The sequence below is a fragment of the Polypterus senegalus genome, chromosome 15 (assembly GCF_016835505.1).
Source record: "Polypterus senegalus isolate Bchr_013 chromosome 15, ASM1683550v1, whole genome shotgun sequence".
Classification (NCBI taxonomy): Eukaryota; Metazoa; Chordata; class Cladistia; order Polypteriformes; family Polypteridae; genus Polypterus; species Polypterus senegalus.
Window position 1 is genome coordinate 68,043,807 of NC_053168.1, and position 16,470 is coordinate 68,060,276.

At 33.8% G+C, this 16,470-nt stretch overlaps 1 protein-coding gene across 3 annotated transcripts in view; it reads right to left on the reverse strand.

Annotated features, from left to right (window-relative positions):
- mindy3 (MINDY lysine 48 deubiquitinase 3) overlaps positions 1-16,470 on the reverse strand; it is a 190,421-nt gene that overhangs the window by 111,869 nt on the left and 62,082 nt on the right. For 2 of the 3 annotated variants that reach the window (XM_039736227.1, XM_039736228.1), the window contains exon 5: positions 12,749-12,800. The exons of the other annotated variant lie outside the window; for it this stretch is intronic. In XM_039736227.1, the coding sequence (XP_039592161.1) occupies positions 12,749-12,800 (52 nt within the window). The remainder of the gene's footprint in view (positions 1-12,748; positions 12,801-16,470) is intronic. 3 annotated transcript variants of the gene reach the window in all.

The window sequence follows — 16,470 nt, forward strand, 5'->3', positions numbered from 1 at the left end:
AAAGACAAAGAGATGCACAATAGAGAGGTTAGGTGTTCGGGGTTTACCCTTAGAATGCCCTAATTTTTGCACCATTCTCTCTTTAAACAAGAAAAAGTGCAAGCAGCTATGTTTCTGAGTGCTATAAGCTAGCACTATACTCCAGCTGTATTTTCAGGCTATTAAATAAATTACAATGCTGAAATAATGATTTAAAATGCACAGGGTGGAGCCAATTGAAGTGTCAAGAGGTACAAAACTGTTTTATAAAAACAGAAAAAATATGTATTTATTCAATGATTTCAAGGATTCTTTTGGATGTTTTTAGTATTTACTAATAGCATCTGGATCTAAAACTAGACAGTTTTCAACAAATATAGTCCTATTATTGATCTGCAAAGTAAGATTTGGAACATGTCAGGAAATTAAAAAGACTATGATTATAATTTGAGTTGATTTGTTCAATCACTTTAGCACCAGATATGACCATACCATGTTCTTGTGCCTCCTCTTCTATGTCAGCCAACTGTAATGATTTCTTTATTACAGAAGATAAGCACAGTGACCTCAGAACACAGACAAGTGGCTGAGAAATTAATGTGTGTCTTTGGATCACTTTACCACTATTTTTAAATTTTGCTTTACTATTCTTTATGCAATATGTAATACATGCATTTCAGGGATCTGTATGAAGGAAGACAATGCTACATAGAGTTACTACAAATTTTTCTTTCACAAGTCTTTTAGCAGATTAACACACACATTCATTTGAATTTCTCTTAAAATTTTAGTGTCTATTGTTAAACTGCAGAGTATTATTTCAAAATTATTTATTTATTTTACTTTCTATTGATCTTTCAGAATACTGTACTTGCCAGCAGAATGAAATTTATTGCCTATTTTTCTTTCATTTTTACACATTGTTCATACAATTTTGAGCAATATACAAGAGATATTTTGGACTGTAAATCAATCAATATCACATAATTACAACATATTACATACTGTACAAAAATAGTTCTTGTATGCTAAAAACATAAGTAAATAATACTTTCTAGTCTGTTAAATATTTCAGACTTACTACTTAAATTATTTATAAGAAATGTTGGTATTCTCTTAGCTCTATATAATTCCTAAAAATCATGACACAAACTACTGCAATTGGTAAATAAACATTTGTGTTAGCTTAACTACCAAAAAGCACAAGCAGCCTTGTGGTACAAATAATTGAAACACAAGTCTTATTAATACTAAGTCATCACTTAATGACAAATTAAGGGTCAGATTCACTAAAGGGCAGTAATGCAATATCATGATTGGCAATTTAAGAAATCTGAATATTTCCATCAAACCTTTGTCCAAACCAGTTAATTGTCAGCAGCCATCTGATGCAAGGCATGAACCTAACCCAGACGGATTGCTAGTCCGCACATTCATGCGCCCACACTCACTCAAACTAGGCCAATTTATGACTATTTCCATATTTTGGGATGCGGGAGAAAATCCAAACAAACAGGAGAAAGTGCAAATGCCAAACGGGTAGTGAAAAATGAAAAAGAAAAGGAAAAATTAAAAAAAAAAAATGTAACATGATTGTCAATGTAAGTGTTTTGTCACTTTTATGAGTGTTGCTGTCATATTATATATATATATATATATATATATATATATATATATATATATATATATATATATATATATATATATATATATATATATATATATATACACACACACACACTAGCAGAATACCAGCTTACTGCGAGAAGTAGTGTGTTAAAGGAGGTATGAAAAGAAAAGGAAAAATTTTAAAAATAACGTAACATGATTGTTAATGTAATTGTTTTGTCATTGATATGAGTGTTGTTCTCATATCTATCTATCTATATATATATATATATATATATATAGCAAAATACCAGCTTGGCAGCGAGAAGTAGTGTGTTAAAGAAGGAAAGAGAAACAAAAGGAAACATTTTGAAAATAACGTAACATGATTGTCAATGTAATTGTTTTGTGTATTTGGCGGCAGCATCACAAAGTTGTTTTCTTCTAGCTGCATCAGAAAATGTACCATGACGTCTGACAAGCCTCCTTTTTACTGTTTTCTCACAGCTTGGATTGCTGCTGTCATAATGGGTTTGAGTCTACATATATATATATATATATATATATATATACACACATACATATCTTCATATCTATATACATATATACATATCTACACATACACACACACACATACATATATATATATTTACCTATCTACATCATATATACACACACATATATAAATACACACACACACACATTATATATATATATATATATATATATATATATATATATATATAATTTGTGTGTGTGTATATGTATATATGTGTGTGTGTGTGTGTGTGTATATATATATATAATGTAGATAGGTGTGTGTGGATACACACATGTATATACACACATACATACAAACATACACACAGGTATATATATGTGTATATATATGTATGTGTCTATATGTGTGTGTATAGCTTTGGTCGCTGAGTGCAAGGGAAAAATAATAAAATATAGTCTATAAGTTATTAAACAGTAAAACATTAACGTTTTAAGAAGTACAGGTACATTGAGCACTACTGGAGTGGTTGCGGGTAAACTACTTTTTAAAGACTGTGTAACACAACAGGTAAGTAGTACTAACAGCAGCTAAAATGTATATGGATCATCTCTCGGTAGTAGATCCCTTTTGAAAGGCGCTACGCGACGGCTGTGGTATAGAAATTACATTTTCTATGTGAACGTTCAAATTTCTGACTCTGGTAATGTGCCTTACCAGCATTACCAGCAATTAAAGAAAATTAGTTTTGTGTCCTCTGCAGTGTTAAGAGAGAAAGGCTTTGGTTTGGGATAAAAGGAAAAAAGGTGTAAAGAAAGGAAAGTTGCCTTTTTCTTTTATATAGTATACAGAGATGCGTTTGCTGACAATATGATCGCCTTTTGGGGACAGTCGCGGTGGGTCTTGTGTAGACTGGTTAGACGTCCCTGCCATTAATCAGCTGTGATGGCACTGTCAGTCCTCCACTCCTGTGCGTGTCTTCATAATCCGAGCTGACGACCTCATAATTGTATACGTGCAAAAGAAAGTTTGAATCGCCTTAATATTAGTTTGCCGCGGTGTAGAAAAGGGGTCCCATGTTTGCACTTGTCTGGGCTATAGCTCAGGGGGAGGATGGAAAAAATTAAAAGTGCTCACTTTGACTTAAGGCAGAAGCGCAGTCAGCGTCTCAAAGGCCGGCACAGCTATGCGCGAGCGCCGGCTGATCGACTTTCACTGGGCAGGAGACCGCATTTTTTTGCAGACTCGTTCACGTGATCAAAAGTCTCAGCGCTCTTTGAAGGTCATTTATATATATACCCGCAAAATACCCACGCCTCACAGCGGAGAAGTAGTGTGTTAAAGAAGTAATGAAAAAGAAAAGGAAACATTTTAATAATAACGTAACATGATTGACATTGTCATGAGTGTTTATGTCATATATATGCCTGCCTGAATAAGTCACCCTCGCTTCGCTCTTACTTTTTTACCGTTCATTTAATCATGGCTAGTGGCGAAAAAAGTATAAAATGGAAGGAGGATTACACTGAGTAGGGCTTTACCAAAACAATTATTGATGGCGAATCGATTATTCATAAAGCTTGAATTGGTGATCTGTTTTTCGGTGTTAACCTCATATTTTTTCATACATCTTCTCCAACCAAGGGGGTGCGAGGGTAAAATGAATCGAGAAGAAAAGGAAACATTTTAAAAATAACGTAACATGATTGTCAATGTAACCTTTTGTAAGTAGTGCCTGGAGGATTCAGATGTGGAGACAATCTGTATAGACAGCTTGTTAACCTGTGGATTTTTCTGTGAGTATTTGGTGGCAGTGTGACAAAGTTGCTTCAGAAGACGGCGTTAGCCGCGGAGCTCAGCTCAGAGCGAAATGAGGTGAATGGGAGGAGAGAGGATGACGTCACTCCTCCACCCGCCATAACTGTCAATCTCCCCACAAACACAGTCTCTCGGAATTTACATAAGCACAGCCTTTGACCAGCAATTTGAACTTAGTTAGAAAGTGATCAAAACTGTTGTTTATACCCTGCGTCCTCTCATTAAACTTGTATCCCGCATTAGCCATGGGCATGACAAACGCCAGCGGCAGCCTGTCTATGAATTTAATTTAAACTTTAGTTTTACACCATGCTTTGTTTCTGAAGTAGCTGCAGGCATGAATATGCTTGTACAGTATGTGTCACTCGCTCGCTTCTTATTGTTTCGTATATAACATGTATAATGCATGTTTTCTTCAGCTCTTTTTGGAGCTCTTCCTGGTTTTCTACGTAATGCGTTGACAGTCAGTTCACGTGATTATGTGGGAGGCGTGATGATGTCACACGAAACCCTGCCCCCCCACGGCCATCGAGCTCAACTCCATTACATTATATGGAGAAAAATAGCTTCCATTTATGACCATTACGCATAGAATTTCAAAATGAAACCTGCCCAACTTTTGTAAGTAAGCTGTAAGGAATGAGCCTGCCAAATTTCAGCCTTCTACCTACACGGGAAATTGGAGAATTAGTGATGAGTCAGCGAGTCAGTCAGTGAGTCAGTGAGGGCTTTGCCTTTTATTAGTATAGATAAATCTTATTTGGATTACAGTGGCAGTCACAAAATGACTTTAGATTATGTGCATGTAATGAACCTAAATGTTAAGAGCTTCCAGGTATAATTAACCACACACTTTCCAAACCCTGCAAAGTCCTTAAGCATGTATGTGAAATTACTACATATGGTCAAACTAATGATATACTTATGGCAAAAGGCTCTGGGCTCGATATCTACATACATAGGCCTCACAACAGTAGAGCACATCTAGTATAGATGACCAAAATACTTTACTATCAAGAATGGAGAGCACTTTGGATTTCTCTTGTGCTGAATTCCACTGTTTTAGACATGTCACCACCAGCTGGCATTAATTTCTCAGACTTGGTAAAATTAGACCATAGACTGGTGCTAGTCTATACTTACACACATACCCTTCTCCATATAATTTTTATGAAGATGAAATTCAGGTTTGTTTCAATATTAAAAATATGTGCTCAGATCTTTAGGGTTATGACTTGCAAGATAAATAAATAAACTGCCTTTTGATTCCATTTTCCGATTCTTTTTTTCAGATTCAGCTCACACAAATTATAAATTCGGCTGCAATCAGACTTTGGAATAGATCCTGCTAGTGTTGTTTACTCCTTCAAAAGACAATTTAAAACTATTTAAAATCTATTTAGCATTCTTAGCAACTAATTTAATAAGAGTCCCTCTGTCCTTATGATGCATTTATATTTAAAGAACTATGTTTTCATTTTTTCACTTTTCTAGAGATGTCTCTTTTGCTTATTGATTACTTGAGCTGACCTATAATTGTATTTATCAGTTTACTTAATGGGTAATTCTTTCACCATCAGCTTCAATGCAGTGCTCTTTACTAGGATTTTTGTTTTATCCTTCTCTTTCTATTAGTGCAGTCTGAGTATTTATTATGCTAATTTGGCATGAGAAAGGCACTCTTTAAATAAAATGTGTTATTACTGTTATAATCATTTAACAGTTTTAAAATGATGACTGAAAATAAAATTTAACTGCACTGCTGAAGCTTGAATAATGCAAGAAACAGTGCTATCTGGTTAAAGCTATTCGTGATGAACTCATTAACCTCTGGACAAAAACAGATTCAAAGATATGCAGTTTAGTTAAATGGGAAATTTAAACTTGTTAATGTGAGTTATGTGTCATAAAATTGCCCTATGTAAGGAAGGATCCGGCCTTTTGCTATATATTGAGGGGTAAGCTCTGCCTTCCTCTAAAAATACTAATAATTAAGCATTATTCACAAAGAATGAATAAGAAAGAACTACAATGTAAATAAAAGGAAAATTACCCATTTATATTTAAATCAACTAACACATTAGATAAGATAAAAAGAATAAGAAAAAAACCTGACTATACTAACCTAACACTATAATTGGTTAAAAGAAAAAAAAATCAATCAATGCAACCACTAGTTCAAAAATACTAGGATACAACATGTAATAACAATTACCTGTAGGCTCACTTATGCACTTCATGCTAAAGCTATGCTTTCTTTGGGACATAGAGAGTTTTGTCTATAAAAAGTAACAATGATCTATTTTGGTCTCACACATCCTATATTTCATGGACACCCTTGAAAAATTCACATACAGTTGTAATTATGCCCGTTTCTTGCTTTCTGTTTGCACTGGAGTAAATAGAATACACCTTGTTCTCCTTTTGTAGAACTGAGAGTGGGCTTATAGTGACACTTACCAATCCTGATTCGACCACTAAGTAATGGCACGATTTGACTGAAGGATATCTTTAATGCTTTGTGCTTCTGCTGGAAATGAAATATGTGTCTTCCAAAAAATAGAAATTTACACTTTCCTCACAGTTATGTTTAAAACTTCACATCACTCATTAATGTCTGGCAAAGAAGGCTAGTTCTGCAAAACTGAGATTTCAACTAGTATTTTCTTGCTAATGTAATCCACAAATTCCCACTACAACATGCAGTATATTGAATATGAATTACTGACAGGTTACTCTAAACAAACTGCTTTAAATGCTGTCAGATAAATGAATACCTATTTGACACTCCAGGAATCTCACAAGGCCAGTGTTACATATCATTTCCTCAAATAAACTATTACACTTTAAACATTGTTACTTAAAAAAAAAAAAAAATTTAAAAAATATTCCAAATTAACTTCATCAAATTAAATTAGTTTTTCTATGGCGAACTTGCTCCAATTTTTTTGCCATGTATGTGTCAGCAATAAATACATAGATTGTTAGAAGGCAACATAACATACAAGAAAACATAAATGAGGACACAATTCTTCATTTGCATAAACAGAGAAAAAAAAATAGTATATAGAAATAGCATTAGATCTCCATACTGGGATGGACCACCATCGGATGACACAGGTGGAGAGAGGACTGGTAAAGTATCAAAACCTGTCAATATCAATGCAAGGGCAAATAATCTGTTCATCATTGTTTCGTTCAGACAGAATTTGCATTTATTCTCTCAAATTCAAAGTTTTCAATTAACCCAAGTTTTCTTTCTAAGTTTTAGACAAAGGTTTTCACAGATACCAGGAAACTCCTCAATGATCATGGAAAAGCAATTCCTGGTCCACCTTCGTGAAAAATGAAACCACTAAGTTAAGTGTGACAATTCAGAGGTATTGTTACTGCCTTCTGCACAACTTTGAAAAGTTGTATTAATGAGGACAGATTAACAATATGCAGTGTCTTCAGAATTTAAGGCTGGACTTCATCCATACCTTCAGTTGCTGCAGTATGGAAATTCTTAAAATCTACATTGACCTCTACAACAGTAATGGACTCAGCCTTCTCCAGGTTCTTCCTTCAAGGAAAGTGTCATCACTCAGTTAATTAATTCTTAAAAGTGCTTTTCCATCATCTAAGCAATATCCCCATTTGACATAATTATTCCTGTTCTTTAATTGAGAACAGGTCTAGATGAAATACATTCCACCCTTTTCAGGGAATCAAATGGTATCACAGGTGACTGTGCGAAAGATGAAAACATCAACTTACAATATCCCTTAGAATATCTACAATCGTTAACACTGTCCGGTCTTCCACTGGCTGAATTATTGTTGAAAGAAGGATGTATAGTAATGTTATTGCGTAATTTGTGTCTGAGTGATGGGCTATGAAATAGGACAAGATTAGTTGTATTTAGAATTGGTCAAACAATTCTGACATGTAAAATTTTAACAGTCGACAAGAAAGGTAATGTAGTACATCTTCAACAGATAACATTAGACACGAAAGGAGATCTTGATATGGCATTCATATTAAAACGTTTACAGTTTCCCGTTAGAATAGCTTTTGCTATGACAATTAACAAATCACAGGGACAAACATTCAAAAAAGTTTATTTATTAGAGAGAAAGAAACTATATTCACTCACAGGCAGTTATACGTTGAGTTGTCACAATGTAAGTTCAAACACGGAATCAAAATTCAGTGCGATATTGACAAAAAGCTAATTAAAAAAATTGTTTTTACTGAAGTTTTACAGTAAAAGTGTAAGTTCAAAAAGTATTTGTGTGTTAATTTCAAAGCCAAACAGAACGAAAACGAATAACTCAACGAATACTTCTAACAAAACATGATACAATTTTCTTTCAATTTATTACATTTTACTATTTTTTAGTATGGTTAATTACTCACTGTAATGTAAAAAGTTCTGTTATACATATGTAACAATTCAGGGCAGAGCCACGAAGTGGCTAGCGCCTAGCTCCCGCATGGGAGTTGGCGAGCGAAGTGAGCAGGAGGCAGAGCTCCCTAGCTGAATATCAATTTATTGTAATTAGAAAGCTATTAGAAAATAATTAGAAACTCACTTGCTAAATAAACATTCAATTCACACAGAAGATTATTATGAAGGTTGTTTTTTTTATTTTACTACTTGCAGTCTTTCAGTACGAAGCACAGATGGTGTGAAATGGATGAGGGCTTGCACTGTGCGGATGTGTCACTTCTGGCGCGATGTAAATCAGTGGTTAGTGTATTTCTCCAACAAATGGAAGTATGAGTATTTTTAGGGTTCAAGCTTAGCACTGTAATTACCTCGTTTCACCTGCTGCTTTTCCACTCATAGGGCATGTAAAGGAATCAAGAAAACTTTATGGAGCTTTGCTTAGCAGGGACCCGCTTTACCTGTGATGCACAAGGACAAGCTGCAGGTGTGACATGTGCCTGGATGGCCTCTTCATATGCAGTAACAGGTTTTATCTTTAAATGATGCACTGCATAAACTGTCATCCTGGGTAACACCAAACCATTCTCAAACAGCAGGCCTAACCCTATGTGATTTTATAAACTTTTCTTCTTCTGATTCTTGCTCCATTTCACCACCAGACAACATGGGCAGAGTTAACATCGAAAGAGTGTTGAAGATTTTGTTGATTTTTTTTTCTAAAAAAGTTCAAGAAGTTGTGGGAAATCAAAACTACTGAATATTGTGATATTGGGTTTTGCAAATCAATTTTTCTTAAATATCAACTCTATTCAAAAAGTCAATATATTGCCCAGCCCTAGCTGCAATACTTTCCAATTTGACTATAGATAGATCCTCGTTTTATTTGGCATCAAACAAGTTTTTTTTTTTTTTTTTGTAATAAACTTGTAGATGTGTGACCGTGCAGGTTAGCTCCATACTACCAGTTCCTTCCAGGAGCCTCTTGATCCTGTCAGTGTTGAAAACATTGCCAAGATAAGCCAGGCAGACAATGGGTAGGTCCAAAATGTGCCAAAGAGCTTTTATTTAAAACTAATTTAGATACTGATTTGTTTTTGGTTAAAGTGCAGCGCTCCATCCACTATAAATAAGTTTTTAACATCGATTTTAACGAATTATTTTTTTCCTTAGTTTTAACCTGCACATGGATAGAGTTTATTTATATGGATTATTTATTTATTTATGGAAAAAGCACTGCACTATTTTTTTTGACACTGAATGTTTGGATTGTTTTAATAAAACATTACACCTACACTTTGCTATGTGCTAGTGTCTTCATTTGCCCGGCTCATCCCTTGGTTACGTTATTGGCAGTGGCGAGTTCAAAAGGTTCCTGGAAGGGACCGGTAGTGTGAAGCCAACCCACACCATCACAGTAAGTGAATAAAATTAAACACCATAATCGTAGTTCAGTGTTCATAGTTTGGATGTTCTAGCTTGGACTACTCATGGAACCACCTTATGTCTCAGTCAAAATCACACATAATACTGCAGCTCTTAGTCACAAACAACTAAGAATCATTAAAGAAATGTATTGCATTCTGTCAATTTATTTTTTAAAAGTATAATTTGTGTATAAACTCAATTCATGGAAAAGAACCTGGGGTAACAGTGGGTAAGTATAGGTAAATGCTGACAGAAAGGTATTGACGACTGTGTGTATTATTGTTGACTAACCTTGGGAAAGGGTGTATTTTTTTGTTTTTATACAACTATAATTTTACTTGCCATTTTTTGAGGATGCTTGAATAAGAACAATATCTAGGACAGTTATAAAAGTTATAATGGTTATAACTGTTTCTTCTTTATTATACTGTATATATTGAAAAGTATTCTACAAAAATAAAGAGAAAACGAAATGAAGTTCTCCACCAATTAAAGTAAAAGTAAAATTTTCATTTATAATTGTATAGCTCAAACAGAAACTACCATGAATTATAATTACATTTTTTTTTAATTTGGGCAGAATAAGGACACTTAGATACACAATGGAATAAGCACAGAGATGTTGTTTAGTACTGGAAATTTTAACATATCTGCATCTGAAATGGTTTTGAAAAACTATGCACAATGAAAGCAAGAAGGCTGTCATATACATTACCCATCAACTTTTTAAATATATTATATGAGGCAGAGAAACAAACACTTCTATGCTTGCATGACAACATGATTCTATCACAAGACACACTTAACCCCTCAACACACTCATATCAGGCCAATTTAGAATCTTTGTGAAGATAATATAGTACCCAGATACAATCCTTATTGACACAGATATAAAATATAGAAATTCAACCAAGTTACAATTACTTGAACACCTGGAAATATTAGGTAGTTGTGTTAAGATCTTTTTTGGTGGAAACTGAACGGTGTGCACCAAAACTCTGCTGATCATAGTGCTCACAGAAAACCTCTATTTTTCAATTAATCGTTAAAAAAATACACCACTAAATACTTATACATTTTAACTAATTAATGAAATGAACAATTAAATATATGGTCATAGTTTCAAAATGTTAAATTCCAATGACTGTTCAATTAAAAAATTCATAATATTTATGCCTAAAAAGAATACTTCACCCAAAAGGGATTTTTTTAAATGTTACTTACCTCATGTGGTTTGAAGTGAGAAAAATGTTTAAGTTTATGTTTTCACACCGAATGGAGCTAACAAGTTTTTGTTTTAATGGAAGCAGGTGGTCACCAACACTGGATTACAGGTAAAAATATCAAAACATCTATGGATAAAAAACTTAATCACATTTCATAATTCATGCCAGTTCATCCAGTTTTATGCTTGAAATGTGTAAAATACATGTATTTTTTCCCACAAATACTTTTAAATCAATTCCTCTGCTAAAACAAAAATAGCCCATAACCCAAAACCCTTTTACACTGGGTTGGGCTTTTGAATTGAATACAGGACAATTGGCCAATGTATGGGGGGAGTGGGGGGCTTTCAGTTCCAAAGTTTGATCCTGTGTAAAGGAGTCCTGGGTCAGGGCTGCTTTTATTTTACCTGAACAATCAGTTTTACACTATTTTAGCAAAAAATTTATACATTTTACACATTCTGAGTATACAACAGGGTGACTAAGTGGATTATGCAACACTAGTTATAAGAGTTCCCCAATGGATGTTTTGATATTGCTTACTTTTGCCCTGCATTAGTCACTGTTCACTTACATTAAGCACAAATTTTGTTAGAAATGTTTTCCTACAAAATAAAGCTATCGTCCATCACTACAAACCACATTGGGGAAACAAAAAAAAATTTCAGTGAAAAATTTCATTAAGTCATAACAAATTAAATCTAACTTCAAACAAGTTACAGAACAGCAAAATCTACAAAAAAATTCTAAGAAATGGCAAAGGATTAGTTGCTTAAACAGAAACCGCATTGTATTCAATAAATGTCTTAGCTAACAACCATTAAAAAAATTAAATTATGGTAAGAGATATAAATGGCAACAGTAAACAATACAAAAAAGAAAAAACTAGTAAAAAATAGAATATACTGTTAATGACAGAATAAAGAATCCTGCTACTCTGTATGGGAAAGGTGCTATATAAATAAATTATTATTTATTACTACTTAAAAATATTTCAAGTACTGTAAAATTGTACTAAAAAAGAAATAACCATTAAATTATCATTTATTTAGATTTTAACCAGTCTTAATCAAAAAACACATTATTTGAATCAATAAATTAAATGAAAAATTAAAGAAATTTTAAAATTTAAAGCTCAGTGGCTCAAGTAAACGTTGAATGAAAGCCAATATTGATGCATATTGTCACTTGTAAGTTGAAAATTTTCCAAATTATTTTGTTTCCTTTAAACATTCACAGCATGCATTTATCATAATAAAGGAAATACACTTTATAAAGATTATAGAGTGTTTGTCACATTTTAATTGCAGCAATTTATATATGCAGTTTGAGTGTAATCAGCTGTTTTGAAGTGTTATGTTTTTCATTACTTTATTATTTAAAACTTGACCATTTCAATTGAAGCAGAAGCACTGCAGGCTTAAACAGAAAGTGTGAATGTGGCCCTTTTGCCCTTTAATGAATCTGATCTTAAGAAGCAAACACACAAAAGCCACATACAGTGATCAATTATAAGCACAAAAACATAGAATTTAATACTTAATACTACATATATCACGTTCAGTTTTTAAAAACAATCAGAAAATGTTTATTGTTGTAATGCTGTATGTGCATAAATTTACATTTAAAATTATAAATAACAAGTAAAATGATTAATACCCAAACTATTATGTTGCATTTTTAAAATTTCAATCACCCATGCATGAGCAAATGGAAAAAACAAAAAATGGGTACAAAAAAGTTTAACTGGTTACTTACTGAATATTTGAATGAAATTGTTCAAAGCCAAACTCCTCTGCAGCCAGCGCAGCTAAGCACAAAAGACACTTTTCAGCTACAAGCACACAGAACAGCATATGCACAGAAGAGGCACAACTCCTTCATAAATCTGCTATATATGTTTTTATGAACAAGGGAGAAGTAGGTTAATAACGTTAGAAATTATGGAAAACACATTTTTGTCCATGCTTATGCAATATTTAAATATTTCACTTAATTCGTTAAAAGTTTACTTGTAAAATGCAGCGTGCAGTAAAGTCACGTCCATACACAATTTGACAGTGACACAATTTTCATAATTTTGACTCTGTAAGCCACAATGGATTCAAAATAAAGAAATCATTATATGACTGAAGTGTAAACGTTCAGCTTTAATTTAAGAAGGAGGAGGTTGAGTGCATACCAAAAATCTTGTATAAGCCAGTCAGGAATGACAGACATTTTTCTGCAAAGCACCCCCATTTCCAGTATACAAACAATTGACTGACAAGCTGTTTCATAGCCAGTTGGGAGCAGTTCCCTCATTATATCATTAACTATTAGGCAGGTAAAAGGTTTGGAATTGATTCCAGGAAACCACAGAAGACAGCTGTGCTGGATGATTGCAGAATTCTGTCCTTGGTGAAGAAGAACCCCTTCACAACATTTAGCCAAACCAAGAACACTCTTCGGGAGGTAGACCTATCATTGTCAAATTCTACAATCAAGAGAAGACTGCAAACCACTGGCAAAAGGAAGGACAGATTAGACTTGGCCAGAAAACATTTTTTAAAAGCCTGTGCAGTTCTGGAACAATTTTCTTTGAACAAAGGAAATTAAGATCATTATATACCAAAATATTAGAAAAATGAGTATGGAGAAGAGAATAAACAGACCATGATCTGCTGGATACCACATCATCTGTGAACCATGGTGCAGGCAGTGTTATGGCATGGGAATGCCTGACTGACAATGGAAGTGGGTCACTAGTGTTTATTGAAGATACGACTCCTGACAGAAGAAGCAGGATGAATTCTGAAGTGTATAGGGCTATACTATCTGTTCAGATTCAGTCACATACTTCAAAACTTATAGGATGATGTTTCACAGTACAGATGGACAAAGTCAAAACATGCTACGAAAGCAAACCATATGGTCTTCAAGCCAAAGTAGTGTAATATTATTTAATAACAAAATCAATCAACCGACTTCTACCCAACTGGGCAAGCATTTCAATTGCTGAACATAGAACTGATGGCAGAAAGTCCAACGAGCAAGAAGCAACTGAAGACAGATGCAGTAAAGGCCTGGCAAAGTATCTCTAGGGTGGAAACCTAGTACTTGGAGATGGTCATGAGTTCCAGACTTCAGGGAGTCATTGACAGTAAAGGATTTATAACCAAATATTGAAAATAACCCTTTTATTTATGATTATGTAGTTTATCCAAATACTTTTGTTCCCCAGAAAATAGAGGAATCATGTATAAACATGTCTGCCTTTTCTTTCATTTTTGTTAAACCCCTTGAATTAATGCTGAAAGTTTATTCTTCAATCACAAATTGATTTCTGTGTTTCAAATCTATTGTGGTGGTGTACAGAGCCAAAGTTATGAAAATAGTGTCACTGTCCAAATACTTATGGACCTGACTATACATAAGAGGAACCCTGCTAAATTCTATTAAATATTTATCAGAAATTCCACATTAAAAAAATAATCAAGTTGATTTTTTCAAATATTACATCACACAAAAATAATAGCTGTTTTTGCTACAGAGAGGCATCTTGGAGAAGAAAAAGAAAAACAAAAATTAATGTTTATTTCACTTTTCAAGCTAAAGGCGGCCATTGTAGAAAGATCAGCTCAAAAGATTGCTAAGATCTACTGTACTTTGTTGACCACTCACAGTGGCTCCTCATGATGACCCAAGAAGAAAAGGCAAAAGGACATGCCACACTGCATAAAGAACCATAGTGTTTTAACATGATACCAAAGATGAGACAGCCTAATGAAGTTGATGCCTTCATCTGCTTATTTCAGCCCCGTGACTGTTGGTAGTTTTCCTAACCACCTGCAATATCCAGGAAAGAAAAAAAAAATGAAGAAAGACGGTTTCATGTCAGATATGAGAAGGAATATACAATTGTGATGAACATACAGGCACCCATGTGTCTTGTTTATAAAATGTATTTTTACTTTAGTCTACATCCCTGCACTACACCTTGCACAGATTTGTAAATCTCATTGCTCTTTGCCAAATGCAAAATCAATACTTTATAATTAAAAATGTCATTATATAATAATATATTTTTGTTTCTAAGAAAACAATATGTTGAGTCCAATTCTTCATAAACTCTGCTTTTTACCTTTTAGTTCTCAAATTTAAATGCAGATGATGATTGATTCCATTTAGTTGCTATGATTCATTTAATCTTTTCCTTCCTAATGGCATTGATCATTTCTTTCCTCGCCCATCTCTCACCTGTTTACCCCCTATGCCTACTCATCTTCAGGCATGTACCTGATAAAGGAGTAATATCATCCAACCTTCCTTCTCTCTCATTCTCTTCATTCATCAAACTCTTAAAGCATGGAATATGAAAGAGATTTGGAAGCCACCAAGTTATATTTAATGGTAAGTCATGAGGGGTTAGCATGAGGAATCTAATAATTTCCAGACAGGTCTTAACAAAAAAACCTCTAACCAATATCTGACTGGTGGGGGAGGTGTACCATTATATTAGCAAAATTAAACCAAGGCACATACATTTATTTTAATAAATGGAAGTCCATGATGTTAATGACATTTTAGCATTTCAAAGAACACCATGATGATTTGAAATGATTATAGTATATTATATTATACTAAGTGGGGAACATCAGGCTGATATATTTGCTTAACTTGGTCAACGTAATAGAGGAGGGGAAGACAGTTTGTTGACACAAGATAATTCAGGGGGAGAAAGGCAGATTGTGTCTGCCTCAGTATTTCCCAACCTCGGTCCTGGAGGCGCACTGTGGCTGCAGGTTTTTGTTCTAACCAGATTCCTAATCAGTCACCTGGTAGCACTGATCTCATTTAATTAGCTGGTATCATTTTTCATTTTCTTTTATTCTACACACAGCAGCATGATTTTTACATTTATAAGGCATTTAAAATTATTTCTGCTTTTGCTATAGATTTAAATGCTTAATTCTCTTTTGTTTATTTCATTATATATTTTGCCCATTCTCTGTGCAGTTTTTTCCCTTCGTTGTATCTTATTAATGACAATTAAAAATAAACAGAGCAGACACGCTGGCAAACAACACTGAATAATTAAAGGCTGCAACTACTTTAGTGTCAGACCCACTAATTAGTAAATAATGGATTAATTAAACAATTAGAACACCTAGAAAAGTAGAATGAAAATCTTGTTAAAAAGAAACAAATACATTATTCCCATATAATTGCTTGGTTCATTTTAATATATTAATATCTATTTTTTACCAAAGTTTTCTAAGTTCCCAAAACACAGAATTTGGGAATTAACACATTACTTAATTAGCCCAGGGTTCCAATTAATAACAGAAGCTGGTTGGAACAAACACCTGCAACCACAGTGGGTCTCCAGGACTGAGGTTGGGAGACACTGGTCTAACTAATCTTATAGCATGTTAAGTTTTCAAAGATGGTAAAACTAGGTCATTTTATGCACAAGGTCAAGGGAAGCATTTCCAAGA